Below are 20,170 nucleotides of genomic sequence, written 5' to 3' on the forward strand. Positions count from 1 at the left end.
GAAGTACAAAGCCGCGCGCGAAAATGGGAGTTTTCATGGGGTCATATGTCACATATTATTGATCACAGACAAAAGGTAGTACGGCCTAGCGACCTTTTGTATACCTATCAGGAAACTAGGCACACTGTAGCTTTCATACTGTACAAGGTTAAAATTTAAACATTAGACACTTCCTCTAGTCCAGGTTCAAAAATGGTTCAAATAGCTCTGAGCACTATGGGACTTAACTTCTGAGGTCATCAGACCCCTAGAACTTAAAATTACTTAACCCTAACTAACCTACGGACATCACACACATCCATGCCCGAGGCAGGATGCGAACCTGCGACCGTAGCGGTCGCGCGGCTCCAGACTGTAGCGCCTAGAACCGCTCGGCCACTCCGGCCGGCCTCTAGTCCAGGCAAATTGAGCAACTCGATTGGTTGTTTTGCGTTATATGTGGTGTAGAGTGGACCTTAGGCAGCTTATAAAAGCAACATTTGCTCAAGGGTGATTCCTGAGAAAACTCAGAAAAACCATAGTTTTTGAATACGAAAAGTACCAGTTGTGGAGACGATCTGTTGTATAATGTCTATTCATGGAAGATTGTTGAAATTTTTTCCGTATTTTCTGAAGATGATATTCTCTGGGACTCAGATACTTTTTTCGATAACATTATCTGTGACCGAGAACCAGAAGTTCTAAGTTTCCGTACTCATGCAGAAAAACACAAAGACCGGTTTTTAGTCAGTTTTGGACAGTGGTCTACACTTATCTAAATAACTAAGCGTAGTAAATGGCTCAATTTTTATCTGTACGTTCTTGAGACATTCATCTAGAAACGTGTTTTCCCATTTTCTAGAATCTATGTCCGTTCTCAATGTACAGCCTAAAAACCAGGATTTTCGGGTTTCAAAAGTACCAGTTGTGGGAATAGCCACCCCTATAATTTATTTTCATGGAAAATCGTCAAAATTGTTACCATTTCTTATTATGATCCTTTTCTCGCGGAACAATGAAATTTTTTTCGAAATCATTATCCGTTAGTGAGATCCAGACGTTGGAAGTTACTGTACATTTGCACGTAAAATGCGGTCTAAGGAGTAAATGTATTTTAACTGACGAAGTGAACACGTGGCAAGGGTTCTAGGTCATCACAAGGGTTCTGAGAGCACCAAACTATGGTTTTAGTCTACATTTTTACACAGAATAAACTTAATGACACCCTGTCTCTGTATAACGGGCAGTGTACGTCTATATGAATATGCTCAAAGTCATACATCAGTGATAAAAAGTGGCCTAAAAAGGGTGTTACGATGTCTGAAAAGAACTTAAAATGAATGCAAAAAATTATGTAACACTGGAAAGTCTGCGAATTCAATAAAGCATTTCTAATAAAAATTTTCCTCTTTTAAGCTGCAAATCATAAGCCGGGCATTTCTGATGAACTGCGATCGATGAGCAAAGTATCCAGAAAAAATGTAAGGCGAATGAGTTAGTGTTATATTATGCATGCTTATTTGCTCTTTTTATGTCAAAGTATATAAACGAACCGTCAAAACTTTACTGACCTATAGAATCCGTTTTACATAAGCGGCACATCCTTCTGTAGCAGGGAGAAGAAGAGAACCAGCGAAAAAAGGCGAATATCCTCTTTAAAAACCCTGACAGAGAAGTTCTCATACCGCCTTCCTCAACAAAAACTGTGGCATGCAAACATATTCGCAATTTTTTGTGCCGAAACAGAGTAGCAGAGAAGCAGTGGCGATGAAGGAGAGCCGGCCGCTGTGGCCGAGCGGTTCTAGGCACTTCAGTCTGGAACCGCGCGACCGCTAGGTCGCAGGTTCGAATCCTGCCTCGGGCATGGATGTGTGTGATGTCCTTAGGTTAGTTAGGTTCAAGTAGTTCTGATGACGTCAGATGTTAAGAACCATTTGAACCATTTGATGAAGGAGAGAGTGTTGGTGGAAGAGAAAGAAAGAGGAAAGAGTGATGGTGGGAGAGAGAAAGTGGCAGAGAAAGAGAGATGGATGAAGACAATAATATTGAAAACCAAAGGGAGAGGAGATATTGATGGTCAGTGAGAGACAGAAGGAGTAAAAGAGGAAGAGAGATGGGTGTAGGTAGAAGAAATGGGAGCTAAAGAAAGAGGAGACAGTGAAAAATAGAGATGAGTGGAGACCATATGTAGGCATCGTGGTCTGAATTCTCCCACACCGACGAAATTTAACGTGTGGGTATAATGGAGAGCGCATTTTGAACAGAAATTTTAAAAAGTGGTTGTAGGGGAAAAATATGTTTGACGCCCCCCCCCCCCCCCAGAATTTTTGACCTGCTATGATACGGTGGAGGAACGGGAAAGACACGCAAAAGGAGACAGTGCAAGTGAGAGAGGAGACAGTGGCAATGGGATGTGAAATGGGCACATTACGCTCAAGAGATTTCTAGGAAAAAATTCTCACGGAAGGACTCGACCCCAAAATTGTTCAACAGCATTCAGCGTTTAATTTTAAGCACGAATATATATGTATCATAATCATTCAGAAACAACAATTTAAATAAACAATTAATCAATTAAAAGAAGGTGATATTGGAATGCAGGCTTTCTCGGCGAATCTTGGTGATAAAATATTCTCGGGTTGACAGCCGAGTCAATGCGTTGTTCTCCGGCAACGTTTCAGCAAGTTTCTTACTTGTTATCTTCAGGCAAGTAAAAAACTTGCTGAAACGTTGCTGGAGAACAACGCATTGACTCGGCTGTCAACCCAAGAAGATTGTATCATCAAGATTCACCGAGAAAGTCTGCATTCTCAGATAACGCACCTCTACGGGCAGGGCATACATTGCAGCGTCAAGTCGACGTAAAAGCTTCGTATCAAGAAGGAAAGTTTGCTCAGCAGACTCGCGTTCTTGCAACGTTGTCGGGACAAGGACGTACTGCTTCAGTTCACACATCTGTGACATCCTATCCATACGGCAAGAACCAAACGCAGCCTGCAACGTGCCAGCTCACTGGTGAGGAAGCGCATACACGTCACACGGTCTGAACTTAACAAAATTGGACGCGTCTTACTCGCATGCCACCTGAAATTGGCCTCGACACTCTCGTCTTTCACGTGGGAATGTGTAGATGGCAATACCTTCGCCTCCAGTGAACTGTGCAAACGGAAGGCCGCCACGAAACAACAAAAGAAATTCCAACGGCTACCAGGGTCGCTGCAGGAGGCCGACACCGAGAATTCGAGGACCATTGTCAACCTAACCAGCAAGGAACTGGGTGAGGCGACAACGTCAGTACTATCCAAAGAATTAAACTTTGCAGTTCCGAGCACATTAGCAAAACTAGAGATCATCAGCAGCGTCGAACAGGCCATACGCAGGCTGGCGACCTGAAGAATCCTAGACAAAGCGAGAATGCCTAAAACCAACATCTCGGAGGCTGAACGTAGAGCGATACGCAGCCTCAGAGAAGATGAGGATACTGTCAACAGACAGAGGGAACGCAACGGCGCTGCTAAGAGCAGCTGACAAGATAAGATTAATTTTCTGCTGCAGGACCAGACCCATAAACAAGTGGCGAAGGACCCTACAACAGCTGTGACTAGAAAGAGCATCGGTCTTCTCAACAACTCAAGTCTGGACCAGGACCTGGTAAAAAGGCCAGAGCTCCGGTTCCACCACGGTTATATGGCCTCCCCAAGATACACAAGAGGGAGGCAGCGCTACGCCTGATAGTAGACATGATCAATTCTCTTAACTGTGGTATAGCCAAACGCCTGACACAACCACTCAAGCCTCCTGTGAGTAAATGTCCCTACCACATCAAGAATTCCACGAAGTTTGTCAAGGCACTCAAGGAGTGGCGTCTTGACAAAAAAGGTATTATGATCAGCTTTGATGTTACTTTTTTTTCTAGTTCAAATGACTCTGAGCACTATGGGACTTAACTTCTGAGGTCATCAGTCCTGTAGAACTTAGAACTACTTAAACCTAGCTAAGGACATCACACACATCCATGCTCGAGGCAGGATTCGAACCTGCGACCGTAGCGCTCGCACGCTTCCAGACTGAAACGCCTAGAACCGCTCGGCCTCTCCGGACGGCTGATGTTACATCCTTTTTCGCGAGGGTACCGCTAGAGGACTCTTTGAAACTACTGGAGAATCATTTCGACGAAGACACAGTGGAATTATTCTGCCAAGCACTCACGACCATTTGCACCTTTTCAGAAAATTAACTGCGTCAAAATTACAAGAATAATTAACATTTTATCGATTATATTGCGTTAGAGAAATGAGTCAGAACAATACACAATTAAGGGATGACTAGGCACGGAAAACTGTTAATAAACACAGTAACAGACCAGATGCAAGAATATCAAATACTACAGTAACTAACTTCTTGAAATATATACAAAAAAATAAGTTTCAGTTATTTTATGAAATATTAAAGGTCCAAGGCCAGTTTCCAACCACAATGAACAACATCTTAACTTCGCTAATTAGTGTGTGTGGAGTAGTTGCAAGAGGCACAATATATAGACGAAGCCCCTGTGGAATGGTTGCTCGCAACAAGGTCAACAAGGTGTGTCGCCCAATGTATAGGTGTCCCTTCCGGATCGAAATGTGTGGACTGGCCAGAACAACACTCTCAGCAACCCAAGCGTGGACGATCAACGCAAGCAAGGTAGCTCCACTTCTGCTCGTCGGCCGGTGTGCAACCAAAATAAAGTACGACCACCAGGACAGCGACCATTGCAAAATGCTGCCAGCCGCTATAGCCCAGCACGCAGCACGCCCAGTAGGGCACATTTCCTCGTAAACGGTCTCGTTAGCTTTGGCGGACTCACCTCATCCTGCCTCGGGCATGTATGTGTCTCATGTCCTTAGGTTAGTTAGGTTTAAGTGGTTGTAAGTTCTAGAGGACTGATGACCTCAGATGTTGAGTCCCATAGTGCGCAGAGCCATTTTTTTAAACTCACCTCTCTGTCGCTACTCCAACTCTCCCTCGCTTAGCTACCCACTGGTCCCCGGAACGCCACCTAGCCACGCGGTGCGGCAGCGAACCAAAGGTACGCAATCAGCGATGATCGGGGCCAACGTGATATTCGAGCCTTACGATGAACTTGTCGCACTAGTCGGCTTGTCCGCCACGCTTCACGAACGCTCGGCTCTCTCCAGCGCCTACGGGAAATCAATATTTAATTTGGAAAGGTACCCACTAAAGGTCTTAATTTCGTCGTGTGCTACCGAGAACAGGCACGCATTTAAACACGCAATCAAGAGTTACTAAACTCGTCCGAAATAAGTTTCTCGCTCACCGCCGGAGACAGCTGCTGGCACTCGTAAGACCTGTAGTGTCACGTGCTGTGACGCACGCTCCATGGCCCGTCTTCCTCGTGGGCCTCGAAACGAGCCGCCACCGCCCAGGAAACGCTGTTTCTTAATGAAAGGCAAAGGATACGGTGGAAGAGATAATACAGACAGAGGCAGTGGCTCGGAAATGCTCAGTAAGAAGGTTAACTACAAAGAGAGGCTGGGTAAAAGGATTTATCATGTTATATGTTAAAATAACGCGAATGTGTTCGCATACCAAATTTTTTGGTGAGGAAGACGGAATGAGGATTTAGGCAGGTGGCTCCCGATTTTTCTGTCAAAGTATTTCAAAGAGAAACGTTTCCGCCTATTTATTATGCTATTGGGAGCTCTTTTCCGCTGGTTGTCAGACAATGGCGAATGCGAGCTAATGGAAGTGAGTGCGTCTCTACTGTTCTCACATCACACAATGAATCTAATTAGAACAACAGAAATTGGGCTTTCTGGATGCGTTCCTTTTCAAGTAAACGGAATGCTTCGAAAAATTTTCTAACTACTGGTAACTGATTCTAGACACATACCTGTTCTGGAATTTTACGAGAATGCTGAAAGGCAGTAAAATCAAAGGGGACAGAGTTCGCAAGACGGAAGTTCGCAAGCCGTTGACCCTGCAGCTGGGACAACGCTGAATGATTCCCAGCCGGCCGAAGTGGCCGTGCAGTTCTAGACGCTACAGTCTGGAACCGAGCGACCGCTACGGTCGCAGGTTCGAGTCCTGCCTCGGGCATGGATGTATGTGATGTCCTTAGGTTAGTTAGGTTTAATTAGTTCTAAGTTCTAGGCGACTGATGACCTCAGAAGTTAAGTCGCATAATGCTCGCCGGCCGAAGTGGCCGTGCGGTTAAAGGCGCTGCAGTCTGGAACCGCAAGGCCGCTACGGTCGCAGGTTCGAATCCTGCCTCGGGCATGGATGTTTGTGATGTCGTTAGGTTAGTTAGGTTTAACTAGTTCTAAGTTCTAGGGGACTAATGACCTCAGCAGTTGAGTCCCATAGTGCTCAGAGCCATTTTTGAGCATAATGCTCAGAACCATTTGAACCATTTTTGAACCAATTATTCCCAAATAAATAAAAAAAGTTACGTCCGTCTAACTGAAATGAAATCGTACCGAGCCTTCTTCCAGAGAACAAGGGCATAATCATAGCTAGGCAGCCAGTCCCAGAGCGACTTGGAAAATCTTTTCTAACGGTCGTTGCCACGAGGACCCATTTTATTTTCAGCAGGAAAGATGAGAATCTAAAGGTAAATACTTTACCAATATCTTTGGAGGAACTCTAAAAAGTTGAAAAATCTACGTGATAGAAAAGAAACCTTTCATCCACCACCAACATATTTCAAACTCACGCACTCGTGCATTCACACTTACAGATACGATTTAGGATGGAAAGAGATTACTGGTTTTCAAACTGAAGAAAACATGCTGATCCATATGTATTCCCTTTCGAAAAACTTTATTATCACAGAAGAAGCCTATATTATTCATAATCGTAAAAATAAGGAAATATGAGTGCTGGTTAATGAAAGATGGCCAAAGTAGACCCCTTTCAAGCTTAATGCCATCTTTGGGACTTTGAGAAAGGTTGAATCACTGGGATGATGTCGGACAGGTACCAGCTAGTTACAATTAAAGTGCAGCTACTGACGGAGGTCCAGTGTGTGAGGAGGTCCAGTGTGTGCTGCAATTATAATTATGGGAGCGGGACTTGGTAGATATGCAGAACCGATGTACACTGGAAAGAAATTTATTCCAATTTTCGCCACAGGAACAAATCTGGTGCAAAATAACAAAATCAACATTATGCCTTTCTCATCTGTTTGACCTTTCCTGCCAGTTCCTAATCCATTACATATGGAAACTCCATCTTTTTTGTATTCACAGCGCCAGATTTGCACCTTGTGGCCAAAATGGAAATTATTCTTTTTCCAGCGTAAATCGTTTCGACATTAGAATATTTACCAAGATAACTAAAGCCCACACTGAGTAGCTGCACTTTAATTATAACCAGCCAGTAGCCGAATGTGGTGCAATGACTGCAGAAAGATTGGTGACGAGATGGCCTCTGCCAACAGTATGACCAGAAGAGACGGCAGAGGTACCTTTCAGAAAGACAACACCGTGAGAATATCGTAGGAGCATTTGTCTGCGTTTGACAAATAGATGGATGACAACAAATGAAAACTGGTAAGAGGTTACAAACAGATTGTCTCCACGAACAGTCTGGAGTAGATTGCGGGAAGTTGGGTTACCATGCGACGTTTATGATTTGCATTATACGAGGGTCAGCCAAAAAGTAGTGCCTCCTTACTCGTTCTAATTTGCCTAGTGTTTCAAATAAAACTACATAGGTTGAAAACTGCGTTATTTGAGATTAATTTATGACTTTTCAATATTCCCACAGTTTTGGTCCATTTCTTAACAACGGCATTATTCCGTTGTTGGTAAAATTCACAGTCCTGCTTCCCAAGCTACTGACTCGTGGACGTTTTCACGACCTCCTCATCTTCAAAGTAAATCCCACGAAGAATTTCTTTTAGTGGCCCGAAAGGAAAGATGTCTGATGGGGCCAAGTCAGAGCTCTATGGGGGATGAAACAACACTTCCTATCCAGTTATCACAATCTCTCCCGTGGTGTGTCGACTCGTGGGGTCTTGCATTGTTAAGCAGAAGAACATCCGCCATAGCTTTTGTTTTGCTGACACGCTGAAGACGTACTTCAAGCTGTTTGAGGGTTCTGACGTATTGGGGAGGATTTATTATGCATCCCCGCCCCAAAAACTCAACCACAATAATGCACTCTGCATCCCAGAATACTATAGCCATAACTTTCCTTGTTGATCACACTGTTTTGAACTTTTTGTTCTTCGGTGAGTTTCTATGACGACATTCCACTGTCTGCCTCTTTGATTCTGGTTCAAGAAAATCAATCCACGTTTTGTTTCTGCTCACATTTTTTTCCACAAACTCCTCTCCCTGGAAGAGTTGGGAGGCAATTGTTTTTCTTGTCTCTTTATTCTGGTTGGTTAACATTCTTGGAATCCAAGTTGCTGAAACCTTTGAGTATCGCTGTTGTTGAATAATCGTCATCACACTGCCTTTAATGAGGGAGGTAATGCGGCACAAATCATCTCCAGTCACCCGGTGGTCGCCACGAATGATTTCATCGACCTGCAGAATGTTGTTTGCTGTTAATGCAGTCACCGGCCTGCCGCTCTGCGTTTCGTCAGCCAACAGTTATTGTCATTAAGCTTCATTACAGCCATGAACCTGTCGCCTAACAGTGCTGACATCCAATATTGTGAATGGGCCTTCAAAAATTCTATCACAAAACGCTTTCTAATAAGAACATCGATGTCCGTAATTTTGTAAACGACTGCAGTACTGGCATCAGTTGATGCAGAAAGTAATTATGCAGTAGTTTGGATAAGAAGCTTTGCGGAATTGCGCCAAATTCAAATTTCTGACTTAACAAACCCTGTTTAAGGAGAAACAAAGAGGGCAATACGTTTTAACTGACCCACGTATCACAAACAACAGAGAGTTGCATGATTACAGCGATCATCAACTGGAAAAATTGAGTGACCTTCTGTGGTGTTCAGCGAAGAGTTTCGCTTCTGGCTGTGGCGGTCAGACCGACCTCAGCGTGCCTGTAGAAGACCTGGTGAAAGGTCACAGCGAGCAAATATTCCTGAGACGCAACCCTTTCGAACTCTTGGGCTAATGTAGTGGAGAGCTCTTGGACATGACAACAGGACTGATTTGGTAATAGCTGAAAAGGGAGATCGAACGGTCGCCATTATATGTCAAGAATATTCTTCGTGGTTCAAATGGCTCTGCATACTATGGGACTTAACATCTGAGGTCATCAGTCCCCTAGAACTTAGAACTACTTAAACCTAACTAACCTAAGGGTATCACACACATACATCCCCGAGGCAGGATTCGAACTTGCGACCGTAGCGGTCGCGCGGTTCCGGACTGAAGCGCCTAGAACCGCTCGGTCACAGCGGCCGGCTATTCTTCGTGACCAGTGAACCAAAAAGCATTGTACAGCGGGATAATGCAATGTCTACAAACGTCCTCAAGGATGCGCAGTTCCTTGACGGGCCAGTTCTGCCCCTTATTTGTGAGCCACACAGAATGTCTAGAATGTTACTGGAAGACGCGTACTTTCATACCAACCTACAACCAGCAACATTCATGAACAGGCAGAGGGTAACATGTTTCGGTCGTGGCTGAAACATTGACATTCGGGAGCTTCTGGTTACACGCAACAAGGAATAAAAGAGTGTATTTGTACCCATGTAGCGTCACACATTATACTGGCGTTGATGATAAGCATCAGTTCTAAATGGAATGGAAGTCAAGTCATTTAATCCTGTTTGTGTGATGAATATTCTAGTGTAATACTTTCCACTTCTGTCAGTACGTATAAAATCTTTTAACGTAATTAAAAGGGGCGATAAAGTCTCCGTTCGAAGGCCGTACAGTCCAGAATCGGTATACCAATTAGGAGAAACTGCTGTGAGCATTGAAGCAATCATTCCCCAGACGCACCAGGGTGAAGCTACCCGTTTGGTAAAACAGCGTGTCCTGCTGCGTGAAGTCCGTGACTGCTAGCCGAAAATCTTCATCCGACAAGAATCGTCGATCATTCAATACTTTTTTTAAGTGATCGAAGGCGCGATAATCGCATGGGGAGAAATCGGGATAGTTGGGCAGCTGCTCGGGTGTCTTCCACTTGAATTGGCGTTGGCGTACCTTCTGCGTTACGCCATTTGCGATATGGTGATGAGCGTCATCACGGAGCAGCGGTAGCTCTTGTCACAGGGAACTTGGCGCACCATTCCACGACAGTGGTTTTCGACACACATGCTGCCCCATACATATTATTCATTCTCTGATAGATGTACACCAGGGTTTTTACTTGGACAGACAAGAAAGAGTAACAGTACGTTTGTCCTGCTTGGACGCATTTGGTAATAACGTCACCATAGTTCACGTTACCGCATTTACAGCATGCTGAAATCTGCTTTTGCAGGACATAGCGGATCAGGTTGTGGAAAGGGGCCAAGGTCAATTACTGTTAGTTATACAAAAACACACACAACTTTATTGCTCAAACCCATGCACAGTTTTCTCTTTAAAACAACAAAGATCAATTCACGGCTGAGGGCTCAAGTAACTTCGCCAGAATAAGTTTGAATGATTGCTTTTAAAACACCAGCATTTAAAATAACGGCTGAAGGCCTTAATTAAGCAAAATTACAATATCTTTTCGCCTAAAGGCCGAAATAATATTTCAGATCAGCTAAGGAAATTCTTTAAAAGCTAAGAATATACCAATTCCGGCTGAAAGCCATATTAAGGAAAATTCAAATTAATTCTTTGGCTGAAGGCCGAATAAAAAAAATTTTCTTTACATAATAAAAGAGGCGATTTGAACATAAGCTTTTACACAGTACAACAGAAAAACATCTTAATAAAACTTGAAGTATCTTGTCGGCTGATGGCCCAAACAATAACTCAAGAATAATTAAAGACAACCTTAAGATAAACATTTACAGAACACAACCGAAGGCCGTTTCAAGAATTCAAGATAAGTAAAGAGAAACCTTACAGACAAGGATTAAGTTATTAAAGCCACAGATTCTGAAACAAACGCGCTGAAGGTTTAAATACAGAGCAACAAGAGTTTTAAATAAAATACGGCTAAAGGCCTAATCTTAAAATTGTTATTAAGTCCGGCTGAAGGCCACATACTAAACATAAAACAGACAGTATTAATACAAGGCTGAAGGCCTGGCACAGTAAATGTGACCAAATAAAATGACAATCACAAACAACAAACAGTGGTGCTCAGAAGTGTTCCAAGGGTCGGCCTGGGGAGGAAACTCTAACCACAGTTTTAGGTAAGACAGGGAGCCAAGCGTTACACTAAGCAATCGGGTTGCAGCTCGACCTATGGACGGCTGACGAATCAACCAACCGCCTGATCAATTCCTTTCCAACCGACCAACAGCACCTCAACCAAAGGTATCAGCGAGGACGAGGTTCGCGGAAGGATTATGTCTTAATAATTGGCATATGAACGTAATCGAGGCACAATAAACACTCGAAGAGGAAAAGAGAACAACACCAAGCTGTCGTAATACACAACGTGCCGGACAGCATCAACATGGCGAGGAAAACACACTGCCGCGAAACTACGCTAATTACCAGGGCAGGTAACCGGAACGTTAACGGTCACAAGGCAGAATATACCGCTGGTGCACTTCACTAATAAATTATAATCATTTCAAAGGTTAAACACCATGTCGTTGCTTATACACCATCTTCGGAGTCGCGTATGCGCTGCAACTCCCTCAAACGGAAACTTTTTTTATCACCCCGTATATAACTTATTTACATCAGTACTTCCTACAATGGATTACAATAATTGCCATGAAATTGTAATACAGACAAGCCTTTTATTTCAAAAGTATTTGTCTAAATATTTGAGAATTACATGTGTCATGCAACTGATTTAATAGCAACAAACTCGAACTGCTTCGAGGACATCACAGTTTACGCGATGGATAATGGAGGTATGCACTCACAATTTTCAATATGTGGCTTAGAACTATGAGTGTGAAGACAGATGTGGAGACCATGGCTGAACGAGCTCGTAAGTAGTGCAGAGGGCTGAACCTCGCCAACTTTCACGCATATGTTCGGGTATGTCAACGGTTCTGTTACTTTTCTTCTTGCCGTCCTGCATCATACTTGCGGGGTGGTGGTTCTTTTCCTTTCTGTCCTGCCTTACACCCCCTCCTTCGGTTTGCCGGTTCTATCTGTGAACTTACAAACTGTGTCACATTTATGGTTGACAGCAAGTGTGGTCAGGCTTTGAATGGGCATCTTTTTCTATCTGGGACATGTCCCGCAGTCGACCAGGTAGGAAACCCATCCAGACAAGAAACTGGAAAACTTCCTCATTTAAACATAGCTTGTAATTTTCCAGGGCTTCTTTTCGTTTTAAAGACTCCCAATTTTCATGCTACTTTGTTCTCTGAAATTCAGCTGATAAACTTGAAGTAACTTTTATTGCTAGTGTTCAGATACTATATGCGCCATTTACATCTCAGATTTAATGTGGCGCCTTTTTGTGGTATATCTCTTTTTTATCGACTCACAACTTCTCTGACTGGTTTGATGCAGGGCGCCTCTGATTTCTCACCTTTGCGAACTTTGTCATCTTGGAGTAGCTCCCTCTAGTACCATGGAAGTTATTCCACTCTGTCTTAACAGATGCCATATTAACCTGTTCCTTCTTCTTGATTGTGTTTCCAATGTGTTTCTTCCTTCGCCAATTCTGCAGAGAACCTCCTGATTCAATAACAGGCCACCAAATTTTCAACATTCTTCTGTAGCAACTCATATGAAACGCTTCGATTCTTCTTTGTTCTGGTTTTCCCATAGTCAGTGATTCACCACCATGCAACGCTGTGCTCCAAACCTACATTCTCGGAAATTTTTTCCTCAATTTGAGGCTTATGTTTGATACGAATAGACTTCTTTTTGCCAGGAAGACCTCTTTGCCTGTGCTAGTCTGCTTTTGATGTCCTCCTTGCACCGTCCGTCATTGGTTATTTTGTTGCCTAGGTAGCAGAATTTCTTAACTTCATCTACTTCGTGACCATCAATCTTGATGTTAAGTTTCTCGCTATTCTCACTTCTGTCACTTCTCGTTACTTCCGTCTTCCTTCGGTTTAGTCTCAATTCATATTATGTACTCATTAGTGTGCTCATTCCATACGACAGTTTCTATAATTCATCCTTACTGCCAGTGAGGATAGCTATGTCATCGGCCAGTCTTATCATTGATATCCTTTCACCCTGAATATTAATCTCACTCTTGAACCTTTATTTCCGGCGCAGATTCTTCCATGTAAAAATCGAAAAGTAGGGGAAAAACAGCATCCTTATATTACAATCTTTTTAATCTGAGAATGTCGTTCTTGGAATCATGTCATATTATCCGCAAAGTAGCTGTTCATTTATTAACTGATAGTAAAAGTACACTGCAGAGAAGCCTATGCGCGAACATTCTACACTCCTGGAAATGGAAAAAAGAACACATTGACACCGGTGTGTCAGACCCACCATACTTGCTCCGGACACTGCGAGAGGGCTGTACAAGCAATGATCACACGCACGGCACAGCGGACACACCAGGAACCGCGGTGTTGGCCGTCGAATGGCGCTAGCTGCGCAGCATTTGTGCACCGCCGCCGTCAGTGTCAGCCAGTTTGCCGTGGCATACGGAGCTCCATCGCAGTCTTTAACACTGGTAGCATGCCGCGACAGCGTGGACGTGAACCGTATGTGCAGTTGACGGACTTTGAGCGAGGGCGTGTAGTGGGCATGCGGGAAGCCGCGTGGACGTACCGCCGAATTGCTCAACACGTGGGGCGTGAGGTCTCCACAGTACATCGATGTTGTCGCCAGTGGTCGGCGGAAGGTGCACTTGCCCGTCGACCTGGGACCGGACCGCAGCGACGCACGGATGCACGCCAAGACCGTAGGATCCTACGCAGTGCCGTAGGGGACCGCACCGCCACTTCCCAGCAAATTAGAGACACTGTTGCTCCTGGGGTATCGGCGAGGACTATTCGCAACCGTCTCCATGAAGCTGGGCTACGGTCCCGCACACCGTTAGGCCGTCTTCCGCTCACGCCCCAACATCGTGCAGCCCGCTTCTAGTGGTGTCGCGACAGGCGTGAATGGAGGGACGAATGGAGACGTGTCGTCTTCAGCGATGAGAGTCGCTTCTGTCTTGGTGCCAATGATGGTCGTATGCGTGTTTGGCGCCGTGCAGGTGAGCGCCACAATCAGGACTGCATACGACCGAGGCACACAGGGCCAACACCCGGCATCATGGTGTGGGGAGCGATCTCCTACACTGGCCGTACACCACTGGTGATCGTCGAGGGGACACTGAATAGTGCACGGTACATCCAAACCGTCATCGAACCCATCGTTCTACCATTCCTAGACCGGCAAGGGAACTTACTGTTCCAACAGGACAATGCACGTCCGCATGTATCCCGTGCCACCCAACGTGCTCTAGAAGGTGTAAGTCAACTACCCTGGCCAGCAAGATCTCCGGATCTGTCCCCCGTTGAGCATGTTTGGGACTGGATGAAGCGTCGTCTCACGCGGTCTGCACGTCCAGCACGAACGCTGGTCCAACTGAGGCGCCAGGTGGAAATGGCATGGCAAGCCGTTCCACAGGACTACATCCAGCATCTCTACGATCGTCTCCATGGGAGAATAGCAGCCTGCATTGCTGCGAAAGGTGGATATACACTGTACTAGTGCCGACATTGTGCATGCTCTGTTGCCTGTGTCTATGTGCCTGTGGTTCTGTCAGTGTGATCATGTGATGTATCTGACCCCAGGAATGTGTCAATAAAGTTTCCCCTTCCTGGGACAACGAATTCACGGTGTTCTTATTTCAATTTCCAGGAGTGTATATACATTCGAGAGTCCATTCAGTTTGGTGTTTGTCGGAGGTAATTGTGCAACTGATTAGTGCGACATGCCGTGTAGTGCGGCAATATGTCTGCAAAATACATGAGAGCTTACGATCGTGGACGAGCTGTTAGACGGCTGGAAACTGGTCAAAGTGTGACTACTGTGGTCACAGTAATGGTAGTGTCCAAAAGTGGTAGCTCTCGATTAAAAAAGGCCGCTGGAAGTGGAAATGCTATGCGAAAGCATGTCGGTGGTCGTAGACCACCACATCGCAAGAGGGTCGATACGTAGCTAGTGGCGAAAAGGATCGGATGTCACACTCCTGGGCACGTGACTGCAGGCCTTGCAGCCGATACTGGTGCGCGTGTCTCTGCCAGAAACACACCTCGGCGATTGAATCAGACCGCTTTGTATACTCCGAAGCCTGGACTGCTTCTTCCCATTTCAACCACGCCCTCTTCAAGAATGAGTTCGTCAGTATGGACCACGTTGGTTGGGGTCAGCAACAGTGGTCCAGAGCGATGGTCTCTGACGAATCCCACTTCACTGTGGCAAGTGATTTTGGCCATCAGTTAGTGTGGAGAAAGAGGGGAACACGTTACAGACCACATAATGTTCATGGACGTCATCGATATGGCCTAGGCGTTATGGTGTGCCGGGCAGGCATAGTACAGAATGGCCGAACACCGCTGCATATATCTGTGTGAGGTACCGTTACAGCACAGAGGTATTACGGAGGAGATTATTCTGGATGATGTAAATCTGTTTAGATGTGCGATAGGACTCGACAATGCCCGCCCACACAAGACCACTCAAGCGCCGGATGCACTAGAAAGAGAAGATACTGAACGTATCGAACGTCCTGCGAACTCCGCAGACGTAACCCTGTAGAGAATGCCTTAGATTCTCTTGGAAGATGTTTTTCTCAACGAATACACCTTCCCCGAACGGTAAAAGAACTGAAAACCACCTAAAGAGAGGAATGGTATAATATTCCCCAAGGATACCTGAACAGTTCGGTAGCCAGCATGAATAACAGCTACAAAATGTGGAATAGTGCCCGAGAAGCGCTGAGGGTCCGATATCGACCATTCTATTGTGAGTCTGACATAACGTTATTTATGTCTATTGTCCTCTTTCCCCATATGGTGAAATCTGTACCATTTTTCGTTATAATTTATCACTCGACTTCCGCTGCGTATCTACAGCGTGACAATTATTGAACTACATGAAAAAAAACGTATATTAGTCACTACACTTTACTCAACATGTAAACGTCACTACAGATATTCGGATTTAGGTTGTGACAAGTTCAATATGCCTGCCATCGTTGGCGATGATGTGGCGCAAACGAATAGCGAAATTCTACATGATCCGCTGAAGTGTCGGAACATCAATCGTGTCGATGACCTCCTGAATGGCTGTTTTCAGCTCAGCTGTTGTTTTGGGATTATTAATGTACACCATGTCTTTAATACAGTTCCACAAAAAGGAGTCACATGTGTTCAGATCCGGAGAACACGCCGGCCAATCGAGGTCCATGTCAGTGGCCTCTGGGTACTTCTAACAATACCACTGATGTGTCGACAGAAGTGCCGACACAGTGTTATTTTGAGGGGGCCGATAGGCACGCTATCTAACGCAGACGGGCGTGAATTCTGGAACAGGATAACTATTGAATGGTAGCAAGAATAGTACGTAGCTGCTTTATACTTAACTTTAATGACTCCTTGTGATACATCTCTCTTGACTATACAAATGCGACTCGTAAGATACATGCACTGTTACAATTGGCGCCTTGCTAGGTCGTAGCCATGGACTTAGCAGAAGCCTATTCTAACTGACTCTCGGCAAATGAGAGGAAGGCTTCGTCCGTATTGTCGCTAGCAATGTCGTCGTACAACTGGGGCGAGTGCTCTCTCGTATATCGAGACCTGCCTTGTGGTGGCGCTAGGTCTGCGATCACACAGTGGCGACACGCGGGTCCGACATGTACTAACTGGACCGCGGCCGATTTAAGCTACCACCTAGCAAGTGTGGTGTCTGGCGGTGACACCACAACCACCACTTGCAAAGTAGTTTAGAAATCATATTAATAATGTTGATCACGCAGCATATGTTTGCTTTATAGGGCAACAACAAAGTTATTGACCGTGGATGGTATCGTCAGAATGGAAATAATGAAGTGACTGTATAAAAGTCATTAATTTTGGCACTTATCTTGAATGGATTCCCACATAGATTTCGTCGAAGTTGTTATGGCTCATCTTGGTTGATTCTAGTGTGATTCCACTTTGACTGCTAGAAGGTCCAGATCTGTATTTTAGCAATATTTGAAGACCTAACAAATCCGTTTTTCAGGAAATTCTTAATGATCAAACAATCCCAGATCAGAACAATGGTATGGTGGAAATGATTTTTGACTTGGTGTTCACGATCCACATTTTTATTAAACTTCTTGTAAATTCACATATACTTCTTCTTAATTGTCACATCATTAAGAAAACAGTTTTGTTTCAATCTTCATATATTTCATTTCCACTTTAACCAAAAACAAGACTTGACTGTTTTTTTACAAAGCGAAATAACAACTTCTGCAAAGTGAAACAAAGCCTGCTCTGTGCGCATTCGCGCCAAAACTGTTACAAGTAAGTCAAAGATTATGACAGTCTCACAAAAATGAATACACACAAAAATCATATCACTGTAATATATCGATACATCGGAGTATCTATACATTAATAAAACTAAATGTGAATATTGTCACAAAAATATGTCTGTTACTTCGCAGAAAAGTTGTACGATATTACTGGTATCGAGAACTGGGGTTGGAGTGCCGTAATGGCCACGTAAATAAAGAACCATTACAGTACTCTAGAGCCAGAATGCCTCTCCAGTACATCAAACGCTCTCTTGCTTCGATGGGGTCGAGCTCCGTCTTACACGAACCACACATTGTTGAAATCATGGTCAATTTGGATAATGGGGATGAAATCATCTTCCTAAACCTTCATGTACCATTTGATAGTCACTGTGCCATCAAGGAATATCGCACCGAGTATTCCTTGGCTGGACATGGCACATCTCACCATCACCTGTTGAGGGTGAAGAGATTTCTCGATTACTAGCTGCGGATTCTCAGTCCCCCAGATGCGCCAATTTTGCTTACTGACGAATCCATCCAAATGAAAGTGGGCTTCGTCACTAAATCAAACCATGCAGCGTACACTAATTCCATCATGTCCCGCAGCCAATCGTTCAGTTTGAACGTCATGATGCAAACCATTCAGAAGTCATGACGATTTTGTTTCATGCAGTTCAATAATTGTCACCCTGTACTATATTTCATGTTGTCCATCGTTGGCTGTGATTATTGCTGTCCAAAAACGTCTCTCTTCCGCGGCCGCTGTAGCCGAACAGTTCTAGGCGCTTCAGTCTGGAACCGCCCGACCGCTACGGTCGCAGGTTCGAATCCTGCCTCGGGCGTGGATGTGTGTGATGTCTTTAGGTTAGTTAGGTTTAAGTAGTTCTAAGTCTACAGGACTGATGACGTCAGATGTTAAGTCCCACAGTGTTAGAGCCATTTGAACCATTTGATGAAGGAGAGAGTGTTGGTGGAAGAGAAAGAAAGAGGAAACAGTGATGGTGGGAGAGAGAAAGTGGCAAAGAAAGAGAGTTGGATGAAGACAATAATAGTGAAAACCAAAGGGAGAGGAGATATTGATGGTCAGTGAGAGACAGTAGCAGTAAAAGAGGAAGAGAGGTGGGCGGAGGTAGAAGAAATGGGAGCTAAAGGAAGAGGAGACAGTGAAAATGAAAAACAGACATGAGTGGAGACCATACGTAGGCTTCGGGGGTCTGAACTCTCCCAGACCGACGAAATTTAACGCTTCGTCGCTAAACCATAGTGTCACGTGGCCAATCGTGCAGTTTGAACGTCCTGACGCAAACCATTCAGAAGTCATGTTGATTTTATTTCATGTAGTTCAGTAATTGTCACACTGCACTATATTTCATGTTGTCCATCGTTGGCTGTGATTATTGCTGTCCAAAAATGTCTCTCTTCGCCGGCCGCTGTAGCTGAGCGGTTCTAGGCGCTTCAATCGGGAACCGTGCGACCGCTATGGTCGCAGGTTCGAATCCTGCCTCGGGCATGGATGTGTGTGATGTCCTTAGGTTAGTTAGGTTTAAGTAGTTCTAAGTTCTAGAGGACTGATGACCTCATGTGTTAAGTCCCATAGTGCTCAGAGCCATTTGAACCATTTGTCTCTCTTCCTCAGCAATTGTCAGGTAGTGTATTTACCGTCGTGTGCTTCAGGATATCCAGAAGTTTCTCGACGAAGCGGAGGACGGCGTGATATACTTCAGCCTGGGCAGCAACGTAAGAGGGAGCGCGATACCGGAGGAGAAGCGACTGGCGTTCCTGGAGGCTTTCGCACAGCTGCCGCAGCGCGTCCTCTGGAAGTGGGAGGCGGGCAGCATGCCCGGTCAGCCGGACAACGTCATGACGGCCAAGTGGTGGCCCCAACAGGACGTCCTGGGTAAGCTGTCCTCCGCAACGTCTTCTAATGCATACTTCAGTAACTGATGAGCCACTGGCCGCTGGAATTGTACCATATGCCTCTGCGATGTTTGTAAGGTGTCAGCCAAATCCAACACCTTCCATGAAAACCCTGACATGATAGCAAATCCGGCAGTATGTCACATAGCTCCGAATAAATCCTGACATTGAATTAACCAAAGTAATACGATCAACGAGTGAGCAAATGGAATACCACAGACTAACACAAGAACGCCTAAATGCATGTCATACCTTCCCACCGTGGAACAGACGCAGTTCTGAGGGGAGAAACGAGAACAGAAGCCGAGAGCAGAACCGTGTTAAGCTAGAAGGCCCTACGATAAGGGACGGACACCCACGTCGCCAGCCGACCGTCAAGACCACCCCCAGCCCATGTTAAAAGATAGAGCCCTCCAGAAGAATATAGATCTTACGACAACACTAAAAGGGCCACACCAGTTGCAAGTTTTAGCGTGAGACTATACGCGTCTCTGTTACGTTGCAAACGTTAAAAACATTGTCCCACCACGAAAAGTATAACGTTTCTCATTGGACAGACAGAATTTTTGTAGGCGGAGCTTAAGGTTAACATTGAGACCCTGATTGGTCAGTTGAAAACACAGCCAGATAGCTTTTCTTAAACCAACTTCGGTAAATTGTAGTGAGGAGAAGTTAGAAAGAGTTGCTTCCGAAACGGCGAGGTGTGTGGAGCTGCGCCGCAGCCCCCCCTGACGACAAG

At 44.9% G+C, this 20,170-nt stretch overlaps 1 protein-coding gene across 6 annotated transcripts in view; it reads left to right on the forward strand.

Moving 5' to 3' along the window:
* The window catches only part of LOC126466082 (UDP-glycosyltransferase UGT5-like), a 171,620-nt gene that overhangs the window by 93,422 nt on the left and 58,028 nt on the right, over positions 1-20,170 (forward strand). For all 6 annotated transcript variants that reach the window (XR_007585981.1, XM_050096357.1, XM_050096361.1 and 3 more), the window contains exon 5: positions 19,189-19,411. Coding sequence is in view for 5 of the 6 variants with exons in the window: in XM_050096357.1 (XP_049952314.1) it covers positions 19,189-19,411 (223 nt within the window). In the remaining variant the exon portion in view is untranslated. The remainder of the gene's footprint in view (positions 1-19,188; positions 19,412-20,170) is intronic.

This window comes from Schistocerca serialis, chromosome 1, assembly GCF_023864345.2.
Source record: "Schistocerca serialis cubense isolate TAMUIC-IGC-003099 chromosome 1, iqSchSeri2.2, whole genome shotgun sequence".
In the NCBI taxonomy this organism is placed as follows: Eukaryota; Metazoa; Arthropoda; class Insecta; order Orthoptera; family Acrididae; genus Schistocerca; species Schistocerca serialis.